Source organism: Myxine glutinosa, chromosome 14 (genome assembly GCF_964187855.1).
Source record: "Myxine glutinosa chromosome 14, kmMyxGlut1.1, whole genome shotgun sequence".
NCBI lineage: Eukaryota > Metazoa > Chordata > Myxini > Myxiniformes > Myxinidae > Myxine > Myxine glutinosa.
The window spans coordinates 83,911,517-83,923,953 of NC_136274.1; the positions used below are offsets into that span (position 1 = coordinate 83,911,517).

The 12,437-nt window shown below is 55.6% G+C and overlaps 1 protein-coding gene across 1 annotated transcript in view; it reads left to right on the forward strand.

Annotated features, from left to right (window-relative positions):
• The window catches only part of LOC144888853 (uncharacterized), a 79,283-nt gene that overhangs the window by 23,918 nt on the left and 42,928 nt on the right, over nt 1-12,437 (forward strand). The window contains 2 exon segments of the mRNA XM_078768371.1: nt 7,811-8,111; nt 8,114-8,652. Of these exon segments, the coding sequence (XP_078624497.1) occupies nt 7,811-8,111; nt 8,114-8,652 (840 nt within the window).

A 12,437-nucleotide genomic window follows, 5' to 3' on the forward strand; every position in this document is an offset into this window, starting at 1 on the left:
TGAAAGGAGGTTCATCCTTATCGGAATATAAACATCAATATGTGTGGTCGATGATTTACACTTACACCAGTTACATTTACAGGGTGAGTCGTAAGTCCCAAGACACGGTTTTAGTTCTCAGGACACGTGCACAACATTGGTTTATGGTATACCATGTACAGTATTTATACTGTTTTCTTTTTTTATGTCTCCGCCCCCGAAGGTTACCGGATGCACTATGTTTTCGGGTTGTCTGTCCGTCTGTCCATCCGCCCCTACGGGCTAAACCTCGTTTTTCTCAGCAACCACATGTCCGATTGAGACGAAACTTTCAGAGTAGGAGTGACACCTATGCAGAATGTTTTTATGATAATTGTGACGTCATAAGTCAAGTGGTATGGCAGCCATCTTGAATTAAACGCAAATAATTAAAAAATGATTTCTCGGAAACTGCTGAATGGAAAAATTGAAACTTAGCACATAAATGTATGTATCCGGCCACGCCCGCCCTCGACTTGCCAGGCCGCGGCCAGGACGCCCGGCCACGCCCCCTCTCGCCTTTCCCGGGCAAACGCTCCGGGATAACGTGTGTATATATATTGCTGCCCGATAAACGGGCTTTTCAGAGTACCCGAGTTGTTTTGTGACAATAAAGAAACTCGGACGAATTCCAGCTTTTTGTCGCGTCCATTCTTCCGATTACGTGGGAGCACAGCTCCTTCACCGATCTAGTTATCCGTTGGCTTCTCTGTCTCCATGGTTACAGTTGCTCTCGGTATATATATTTGAACGCACAATCGCTGTTCCTCCCATTGTTCGAGAGAAGCGAAACATGAAGGTTGTGTCGTGTCTCATCGTGCTCTTTTTCCTCGTACTATCTACAATTACCATCTTTCACCCCATTTACCACCATGGACGGGGTGACATCTTCAAAGAGGTGAGTTTTAAACGGACGGTTTCTTCATGCGTTTCCTCCGACATTTATCGACCGAGTTCTCAGTCCAATGTTGTAGATTAAATTAACTAGCAACGGTACCCGCCCTATGGGCGGGGCTTCAATTGGGAGGCCCAAATGAAAAGGTAAAATATCAGAAATTGAAGGTTTTTTAAATTTTAAACGATTTATATAAACATCCGTTGAATCATATCACACGCGAATCATCAAAATCTAAACAGTATCTTTAGAATTTCAATAAAAGCCACATCACTGTTTATATCGGTAAATATTATTCCATCGTGTTTCAAATCGTGATCGATACACCATGATCGTGGTGATCGTGATCGATAATAGTGTTCACAATCGCTGTGTCGTATGTACTCCCGATACGTGTACCAAATTCCCGATACGTGTAACTGTACCAAATCAACAGTTAAAAGGATTTTGAGCCGACAGCTGTTACGTCATTGGCAAGATCGATGGAGACAGCGATCTGTTAGCGATCGATGGAGACATGTTGCTTTCCCGTGTGCAGCCGTTTGTGCGTCGTCACAATGAGAACAATGAACGTCATGCGAACGCGAATGTTATGCGGGAGTCCAAACCTGAGAATGCTGGAGACCAAAGCTGAAATTGGGAAAACTATTTGGCCTATTTTACTCCTGGGGATCACAGGATTATCCACCCAAAATATCTTTGCGATCTGTTCAGCAGTTTTTACGGTACCTTCGAACAGACAGACAGATGGACGGACGGACATTTGGTGAATTATTGTGGATATTTCACGGATATAATATCACATTATATTGTAATTATTATTATCACATTATATTTCACGGATTACACGGATATAATATTATATTGTGCATATAATATCACATATTGTGTTGATAAATATTGCAGGATATTTCAAAAAGTTGTGGATGGATTTGGACGAAACTTGTTGGACAGGTTGTGTGTGTGACAAGGAAGAATCGATTCAATTTTGGTGAAGATCCGGGTCCGGATCCGGATCCAGATAGTGGAATTTTAAAAGTGATTCTTCACCATTGAGTAACGTGGCCAACCAGGCGGAGGTGTGCTTTCGACTGAGTGCCGTTCTAGTTTGAATTTAAATCACTTTGACGAGTGTTGGTGAGTTGGGGTTGAAATCACATTGACTGGGATTGGTGAGTTGGGGTTGAAATCACTTTGTTGAGTATTGGTTCGTTTGGGCTAAATCACTTTGATGAGTATTGGTTAGTTTGGGTTGATATCACTGATGAGTATTGGTTAGTTTGGGTTGAAATCACTTTGATGAGTATTGGTTAATTTAGGGTGAAATCACTTTGACGAGTATTGGTTAGTTTGTGTTGAAATCACTTCAACAAGTTTTGGTTCGTTTGTGTTGAAATCACTTTGGCGAGTATTGGTTAGTTTGGGTTGAAATCATTTTGAAGATTATTAGTTAGTTTGGGTTAAAATCACTTTGATGAGTTTTGGTTAGTTTGGGTTGAAATCATTTTGATGAGTATTGGTTAATTTAGGTTGAAATCACTTCAACAAGTTTTGGTTCGTTTGTGTTGAAATCACTTTGGTGAGCATTGGTTCGTTGACGTTTTCGGCCGTCGCAGTACGACATGGGATCGAGCACCACATACCAACCACGGGCCCGCCGGTCTACGCCAGAGCCCGCCGCCTCGACCCAGCCAAGCTCGCCGTGGCCAAAGCCGAGTTCGACGCTTTGGAACACCTCGGCATCGTGCGGTGCTCCGATAGCGCGTGGGCTTCGCCACTACACATCGTCCCAAAACCAGGGGGCGGCTGGCGCCCATGTGGCGACTACCGCCGCCTTAACGACGCTACCACCCCCGACAGGTATCCGATCCCGCACATCCAAGACTTCTCCGCCTGTCTGGCAGGACGGGTCATTTTTTCAAAAATCGATCTCATACGGGGATATCACCAGATACCTGTCAGGGTGGCCGACGTCCCTAAAACGACCGTCATCACGCTGTTCGGCTTATTCGAATTCCTACGGATGCCGTTTGGCCTCAAGAACGCGGCTCAGGCATTCCAGCGCTTGATGGACGGCGTGCTGCGTGACCTGCCGTTCCTCTTCGTTTACCTGGACGACATCCTCGTCGCCAGCACGTCCCAGGCCGAGCACCTCCTCCACCTCCGAACACTGTTCGGGTGCCTCAGCGAGCACGGCCTCATCGTCAACCCGGCCAAATGCCACTTCGGCACGACGGCCGTTGATTTTTTGGGCCACCACATCACCAAGAACGGGGCCGTGCCGCTGCCAACCAAGGTCGAGGCCATCACCACGTTTCCGCGTCCCCGCTCCATAAAGGCCCTGCAGGAATTCCTGGGAATGGTGAATTTCTATCACCGCTTCGTGCCCCGCGCTGCTCAACTCATGCGGCCCCTCTACGAAGCCCTCCGGGGCAAGCCGGCCAAGCACGACGTCGTCTGGTCCGCAGCAATGGACGCGGCCTTCCAAAGCTCAAAGCGGGCGCTCGCCGACGCAACACTGCTCGCTCACCCGGTGCTCAACGCTCCCATCGCCCTCACCACGGATGCCTCCGACTACGCGGTGGGCGCCGTACATGAGCAATGGGTGAACGGGGTTTGGCAGCCACTCGCTTTTTTCAGCTGGCAGCTCCGGCCGAACGAGCTCAAATATAGCACGTTTGACCGTGAGCTCCTCGGTCTACACCTGGCCGTTCGCCATTTCCGCCACCTCCTGGAGGGCCGACCCTTCACGGCGTTCGTCGACCACAAGCCGTTGGTTTACGCAATGGCCAAGGTCACGGAGCCGTGGTCGGCCCGCCAACAGCGCCACCTCTCCGCCGTGTCGGAGTTTACCACGGACATCCGGCACGTCGCCGGCAAAAACAACGCTTGGCCGACTGCCTTTCTCGGGCCAGCGCGAACGCGGTCCACCTCGGCGTGGACTTCGCGCTTATGGCGGCGGACCAAACCACCGACACCACGGTGCAAGCCCTCCGGGCGGTGGACACGGGCCTCCGCCTGGCCGACATCCCCTTCGCGGACACTGTCCTGCTCTGCGACGTCTCCCAAGGCCAGCCTCGCCCCATCGTGCCCGTTACCTGGCAACGCCGCATCTTCGCCTCCCTCCACGGCCTTTCCCACCCGGGCCGGAAAGCTTCCCAGAAGCTGGTGTCGGCGCGATTCGTCTGGCACGGCCTTCGACGGGACGTCCGCGATTGGACCAGCACCTGTACAGCCTGCCAACAGGCCAAGGTCCACCGACACACCCAGGCCCCGCTGGCACCTTTCACCGTGCCCGAACGACGTTTTGACCAAGTCAACGTGGATCTGGTGGGCCCCCTCCCCCCATCACGGGGGTTCACACACCTGCTCACCATGGTGGACAGGACCACCAGGTGGCCGGAGGCCGTTCCCCTCGTCTCCACCACCACCGCCGACGTGGCGCAGGCTTTCATCGCCACCTGGGTCGCCCGCTTCGGCGCACCGGCGGACATCTCGTCGGACCGCGGACCGCAGTTCACCTCCGAGCTGTGGGGTGCGGTCGCCCACAACCTGGGGGTCAAGCTCCACCGTACTACGGCCTACCACCCCCAAGCCAACGGGTTGTGCGAGTGATTCCACCACTCCATGAAGGCCGCGCTCATGGCCGGCGTTCAAGACGGCGGTTGGGCCGACCGGCTGCCGTGGGTCCTTTTGGGCCTCCGCACGGCCCCCAAGGAGGACCTCCAGGCATCCACCGCCGAGCTTGTCTATGGCCAGGCGCTACGCGTCCCGGGCGAATTCGTGCCCGACGCTACCAGTCCCTGGTCCGCAGCTCACCAGCGCTCGGACCTCCAGGAGGCCGCCCGACGGTTTGCCCCCGTGCCAACATCCCACCATGGTGACCCCCAGTCCTACGTCCCCCCAGCGCTTCGCACAGCGGAGTACGTTTTTGTGCGTCATGACACACATCGGGGGCCACTCCGGCCGCCGTATGACGGGCCCTTCCGGGTCCTGCGACGGGACGACAAGTCGTTCGTCATCGACATCGGCGGCAGGTCGGACCGGATTGCGGTGGACCGCCTCAAGCCGGCGCACGTGGACATCGACCAACCGCCACGGTTGGCCCTTCCGCCGCGGCGAGGCCGCCCCCCGTCCACGATGACCCCCACTCGACCACCCACCACCACACCGGACCCCCCCCCCCCCCACGACCCGCCAGGGGTCGCTTCGGCCGGGTCATCAGGACCCCCCTCAAATTGACCCTGCCGGTGCAAGTCGATTCTGGGGGGACGTGTGTAGCGGCTACCGCTGGGTTTACACAATCGCCTTGCACCTATCAAGGACGCGGAGCGATCACTATGCCGGGCTCGTCCAGGACGCCCGGGCAGGCCCGCGCTCAACTTGCCAGGCCTCGGCCGGGACGCCCGGGCATGCCCAGGCACGCCCGGCCATGCCCGCCCTCGACTTGCCAGGCCGCGGCCAGGACGCCCGGCCACGCCCCCTCTCGCCTTTCCCGGGCAAACGCTCCGGGATAACGTGTGTATATATATTGCTGCCCGATAAACGGGCTTTTCAGAGTACCCGAGTTGTTTTGTGACAATAAAGAAACTCGGACGAATTCCAGCTTTTTGTCGCGTCCATTCTTCCGATTACGTGGGAGCACAGCTCCTTCACCGATCTAGTTATCCGTTGGCTTCTCTGTCTCCATGGTTACAGTTGCTCTCGGTATATATATATTTGAACGCACAATCGCTGTTCCTCCCATTGTTCGAGAGAAGCGAAACATGAAGGTTGTGTCGTGTCTCATCGTGCTCTTTTTCCTCGTACTATCTACAATTACCATCTTTCACCCCATTTACCACCATGGACGGGGTGACATCTTCAAAGAGGTGAGTTTTAAACGGACGGTTTCTTCATGCGTTTCCTCCGACATTTATCGACCGAGTTCTCAGTCCAATGTTGTAGATTAAATTAACTAGCAACGGTACCCGCCCTATGGGCGGGGCTTCAATTGGGAGGCCCAAATGAAAAGGCAAAATATCAGAAATTGAAGGTTTTTTAAATTTTAAACGATTTATATAAACATCCGTTGAATCATATCACACGCGAATCATCAAAATCTAAACAGTATCTTTAGAATTTCAATAAAAGCCACATCACTGTTTATATCGGTAAATATTATTCCATCGTGTTTCAAATCGTGATCGATACACCATGATCGTGGTGATCGTGATCGATAATAGTCTTCACAATCGCTGTGTCGTATGTACTCCCGATACGTGTACCAAATTCCCGATACGTGTAACTGTACCAAATCAACAGTTAAAAGGATTTTGAGCCGACAGCTGTTACGTCATTGGCAAGATCGATGGAGACAGCGATCTGTTAGCGATCGATGGAGACATGTTGCTTTCCCGTGTGCAGCCGTTTGTGCGTCGTCACAATGAGAACAATGAACGTCATGCGACCGCGAATGTTATGCGGGAGTCCAAACCTGAGAATGCTGGAGACCAAAGCTGAAATTGGGAAAACTATATGGCCTATTTTACTCCTGGGGATCCCAGGATTATCCACCCAAAATATCTTTGCGATCTGTTCAGCAGTTTTTACGGTACCTTCGAACAGACAGACAGACAGATGGACGGACGGACATTTAGTGAATTATTGTGGATATTTCACGGATATAATATCACATTATATTGTAATTATTATTATCACATTATATAATATCACATTATATTTCACGCATTACACGGATATAATATCACATATTGTGGATATAATATCACATATTGTGTTGATAAATATTGCAGGATATTTCAAAAAGTTGTGGATGGATTTGGACGAAACTTGTTGGACAGGTTGTGTGTGTGACAAGGAAGAATCGATTCAATTTTGGTGGATCCGGATCCAGATAGTGGAATTTTAAAAGTGATTCTTCACCATTGAGTGACGTGCCCAACCAGGCGGAGGTGTGCTTTCGACTGAGTGCCGTTCTAGTTTGAATTTAAATCACTTTGACGAGTGTTGGTGAGTTGGGGTTGAAATCACATTGACTGGGATTGGTGAGTTGGGGTTGAAATCACTTTGTTGAGTATTGGTTCGTTTGGGTAGAATCACTTTGATGAGTATTGGTTAGTTTGGGCTAAATCACTTTGATGAGTATTGGTTAGTTTGGGTTGAAATCACTTTGATGAGTATTGGTTAGTTTGGGTTGAAATCACTTTGATGAGTATTGGTTAATTTAGGGTGAAATCACTTTGACGAGTATTGGTTAGTTTGTGTTGAAATCACTTCAACAAGTTTTGGTTCGATTGTGTTGAAATCACTTTGGCGAGTATTGGTTAGTTTGGGTTGAAATCATTTTGAAGATTATTAGTTAGTTTGGGTTAAAATCACGTTGATAAGTATTGGTTAGTTTGGGATGAAATCACTTTGATGAGTATTGGTTAATTTAGGTTGAAATCACTTTGACGAGTATTGGTTAGTTTGTGTTGAAATCACTTCAACAAGTTTTGGTTCGTTTGTGTTGAAATCACTTTGGTGAGCATTGGTTCGTTGACGTTTTCGGCCGTCGCAGTACGACATGGGATCGAGCACCACATACCAACCACGGGCCCGCCGGTCTACGCCAGAGCCCGCCGCCTCGACCCAGCCAAGCTCGCCGTGGCCAAAGCCGAGTTCGACGCTTTGGAACACCTCGGCATCGTGCGGCGCTCCGATAGCGCGTGGGCTTCGCCACTACACATCGTCCCAAAACCAGGGGGCGGCTGGCGCCCATGTGGCGACTACCGCCGCCTTAACGACGCTACCACCCCCGACAGGTATCCGATCCCGCACATCCAAGACTTCTCCGCCCGTCTGGCAGGACGGGTCATTTTTTCAAAAATCGATCTCATACGGGGATATCACCAGGTACCTGTCAGGGCGGCCGACGTCCCTAAAACGACCGTCATCACGCCGTTCGGCTTATTCGAATTCCTACGGATGCCGTTTGGCCTCAAGAACGCGGCTCAGGCGTTCCAGCGCTTGATGGACGGCGTGCTGCGTGACCTGCCGTTCCTCTTCGTTTACCTGGACGACATCCTCGTCGCCAGCACGTCCCGGGCTGAGCACCTCCTCCACCTCCGAACACTGTTCGGGCGCCTCAGCGAGCACGGCCTCATCGTCAACCCGGCCAAATGCCACTTCGGCACGACGGCCGTTGATTTTTTGGGCCACACATCACCAAGAACGGGGCCGTGCCGCTGCCAACCAAGGTCGAGGCCATCACCACGTTTTCGCGTCCCCGCTCCATAAAGGCCCTGCAGGAATTCCTGGGAATGGTGAATTTCTATCACCGCTTCGTGCCCCGCGCTGCTCAACTCATGCGGCCCCTCTACGAAGCCCTCCGGGGCAAGCCGGCCAAGCACGACGTCGTCTGGTCCGCAGCAATGGACGCGGCCTTCCAAAGCTCAAAGCGGGCCCTCGCCGACGCAACACTGCTTGCTCACCCGGTGCTCAACGCTCCCATCGCCCTCACCACGGATGCCTCCGACTACGCGGTGGGCGCCGTACATGAGCAATGGGTGAACGGGGTTTGGCAGCCACTCGCTTTTTTCAGCCGGCAGCTCCGGCCGAACGAGCTCAAATATAGCACGTTTGACCGTGAGCTCCTCGGCCTACACCTGGCCGTTCGCCATTTCCGCCACCTCCTGGAGGGCCGACCCTTCACGGCGTTCGTCGACCACAAGCCGTTGGTTTACGCAATGGCCAAGGTCACGGAGCCGTGGTCGGCCCGCCAACAGCGCCACCTCTCCGCCGTGTCGGAGTTTACCACGGACATCCGGCACGTCGCCGGCAAAAACAACGCCGTGGCCGACTGCCTTTCTCGGGCCAGCGCGAACGCGGTCCACCTCGGCGTGGACTTCGCGCTTATGGCGGCGGACCAAACCACCGACACCACGGTGCAAGCCCTCCGGGCGGCGGACACGGGCCTCCGCCTGGCCGACATCCCCTTCACGGACACTGTCCTGCTCTGCGACGTCTCCCAAGGCCAGCCTCGCCCCATCGTGCCCGTTACCTGGCAACGCCGCATCTTCGCCTCCCTCCACGGCCTTTCCCACCCGGGCCGGAAAGCTTCCCAGAAGCTGGTGTCGGCGCGATTCGTCTGGCACGGCCTTCGACGGGACGTCCGCGATTGGACCAGCACCTGCACAGCCTGCCAACAGGCCAAGGTCCACCGACACACCCAGGCCCCGCTGGCACCTTTCACCGTGCCCGAACGACGTTTCGACCATGTCAACGTGGATCTGGTGGGCCCCCTCCCCCCATCACGGGGGTTCACACACCTGCTCACCATGGTGGACAGGACCACCAGGTGGCCGGAGGCCGTTCCCCTCGTCTCCGCCACCACCGCCGACGTGGCGCAGGCTTTCATCGCCACCTGGGTCGCCCGCTTCGGCGCACCGGCGGACATCTCGTCGGCCCTCGGACCGCAGTTCACCTCCGAGCTGTGGGGCGCGGTCGCCCGCAACCTGGGGGTCAAGCTCCACCGTACTACGGCCTACCACCCCCAAGCCAACGGGTTGTGCGAGTGATTCCACCGCTCCATGAAGGCCGCGCTCATGGCCGGCCTTCAGGACGGCGGTTGGGCCGACCGGCTGCCGTGGGTCCTTTTGGGCCTCCGCAGGGCCCCCAAGGAGGACCTCCGGGCATCCACCGCCGAGCTTGTATACGGCCAGGCGCTACGCGTCCCGGGCGAATTCGTGCCCGACGCTACCAGTCCCTGGTCCGCAGCTCACCAGCGCTCGGACCTCCAGGAGGCCGCCCGACGGTTTGCCCCCGTGCCAACATCCCACCACGGTGACCCCCAGTCCTACGCCCCCCCAGCGCTTCGCACAGCGGAGTACGTTTTTGTGCATCATGACGCACATCGGGGGCCACTCCGGCCGCCGTACGACGGGCCCTTCCGGGTCCTGTGACGGGACGACAAGTCGTTCGTCATCGACATCGGCGGCAGGTCGGACCGGATTGCGGTGGACCGCCTCAAGCCGGCGCACGTGGACATCGACCAACCGCCACGGTTGGCCCTTCCGCCGCGGCGAGGCCGCCCCCCGTCCACGGTGTCCCCCACTCGACCGCCCACCACCACGCCGGACCTCCCCCCCCCCCCCCCCCCCACGACCCGCCAGGGGTCGCTTCGGCCGGGTCATCAGGAACCCCCTCAAATTGACCCTGCCGGTGCAAGTCGATTCTGGGGGGACGTGTGTAGCGGCTACCGCTGGGTTTACACAATCGCCTTGCACCTACCAAGGACGCGGAGCGATCACCATGCGGGGCTCGTCCAGGACGCCCGGGCAGGCCCGCGCTCAACTTGCCAGGCCTCGGCCGGGACGCCCGGGCATGCCCGGGCACGCCCGGCCATGCCCGCCCTCGACTTGCCAGGCCGCGGCCGGGACGCCCGGCCACGCCCCCTCTCGCCTTTCCCGGGCAAACGCTCCGGGATAACGTGTGCATATATATTGCTGCCCGATAAACGGGCCTTTCAGAGTACCCGAGTTGTTTTGTGAAAATAAAGAAACTCGGACGAATTCCAGCTTTTTGTCGCGTCCATTCTTCCGATTACGTGGGAGCACAGCTCCTTCACCGATCTAGTTATCCGTTGGCTTCTCTGTCTCCATGGTTACAGTTGCGCTCGGTATATATATTTGAACGCACAATCGCTGTTCCTCCCATTGTTCGAGAGAAGCGAAACATGAAGGTTGTGTCGTGTCTCATCGTGCTCTTTTTCCTCGTACTATCTACAATTACCATCTTTCACCCCATTTACCACCATGGACGGGGTGACATCTTCAAAGAGGTGAGTTTTAAACGGACGGTTTCTTCATGCGTTTCCTCCGACATTTATCGACCGAGTTCTCAGTCCAATGTTGTAGATTAAATTAACTAGCAACGGTACCCGCCCTATGGGCGGGGCTTCAATTGGGAGGCCCAAATGAAAAGGCAAAATATCAGAAATTGAAGATTTTTTTAAATTTTAAACGATTTATATAAACATCCGTTGAATCATATCACACGCGAATCATCAAAATCTAAACAGTATCTTTAGAATTTCAATAAAAGCCACATTGTAGCGGCTGCCGCTGGGTTTTCACAATCGCCTTGCACCTATCAAGGACGCGGAGCGATCACCATGCCGGGCTCGTCCAGGACGCCCGGGCAGGCCCGCGCTCAACTTGCCAGGCCTCGGTCGGGACGCCCGGGCATGCCCGGGCATGCCCGGGCAGGCTCGCCCTCAACTTGCCAGGCCGCAGCCAGGACGCTGGGCCACGCCCCCTGGCGCCGGGCCTGGGCAAACGCTCCGGGATAATTGGTATATATATTGCTGCCCGATAAACGGGTTTTCAGTGTGCCTGAGTGTTTGATTTCATTAAAGCAACTCGGATGAATTCTAGCTTTTTGTCGCGTCCATTCTTCCAATCGACGTGGGAGCCCCAGCTCCTTCATTGGTGACCTATCGACATGGACACGGCAGTCGCCCTTAAACTGCCTACCTTCTGGGAGGCTCACGCGGCGGTTTGGTTCGCGCAGGCGGAGTCCCTGTTCGCCCTGCTAGGCGTCACGGCCGACGACACCCGCTTCCACCATGTGGTAGCTGCGCTCGGGTCGGCTACCGCGGCCCGCGCCCTGAGCCTCCTCGAGAGCCCGCCAGCCGCTGACAAATACGGCGCGATTAAGAAGCTGCTCCTCGATGCTTTCGCCCTCCCATCGGCGGAACGCGCACGGCGCCTGCTCGAACTGCCTGAGCTCGGCGACACGCGCCCTTCCGAGCGAATGGACTACATGCTTTCACTGCTCGGCGAGCACTCTCCGGCATTCCTGTTCCGGGAGCTGTTCCTCCGTCAGCTGCCTAACACGGTACGCCTCGCCCTGGCAAGCACGACGATCACAGATCCCCGGGCCCTTGCCAGAGAAGCCGACAAGATCTCCGCCGCAGGACAGCGCATCGCAGCGGCGACGTGGGACCCACCGCCGTCCGACGCAACACCCATGGCGCCCGAGCACCCGGCACGGTCGACGGCCGAACTGCCGACGCAATTGGCGGCCGCTCTACCGAGCCGACCACCTCCAGCACGACGACCGAGGCCTCCACCTGACCAAGCGTGGTGTTGCTATCATGCCAGGTTCGGACAGAAGGCCCGGACATGCCGACCCCCGTGCACCTTCGGCAGGCCGGGAAACGGCCGGGCCGGCGTTCATTACCAGCCATGAGCGCCGGCCACACGGGCAACTTACTGTTCATCACGGATAAAGCGTCCGGACGGCGCTTCCTGTGCGACACCGGCGCCCAACTGAGCGTCATACCCGCCTCCGACCAGGACAGGCAATCCGCGGTTTGCGGCCCCTCCTTGGTTGCGGCCAACGGATCGACTATCCGCACCTTCGGCCCGCGCAACGTCACCCTCTGCTTCGGCGGCCAACGCTTTGCTTGGACGTTTGTAACCGCCAACGTGCCCATGGCTCTGCTAGGCGCCGACTTCCTCTGCGCACACGGACTGCT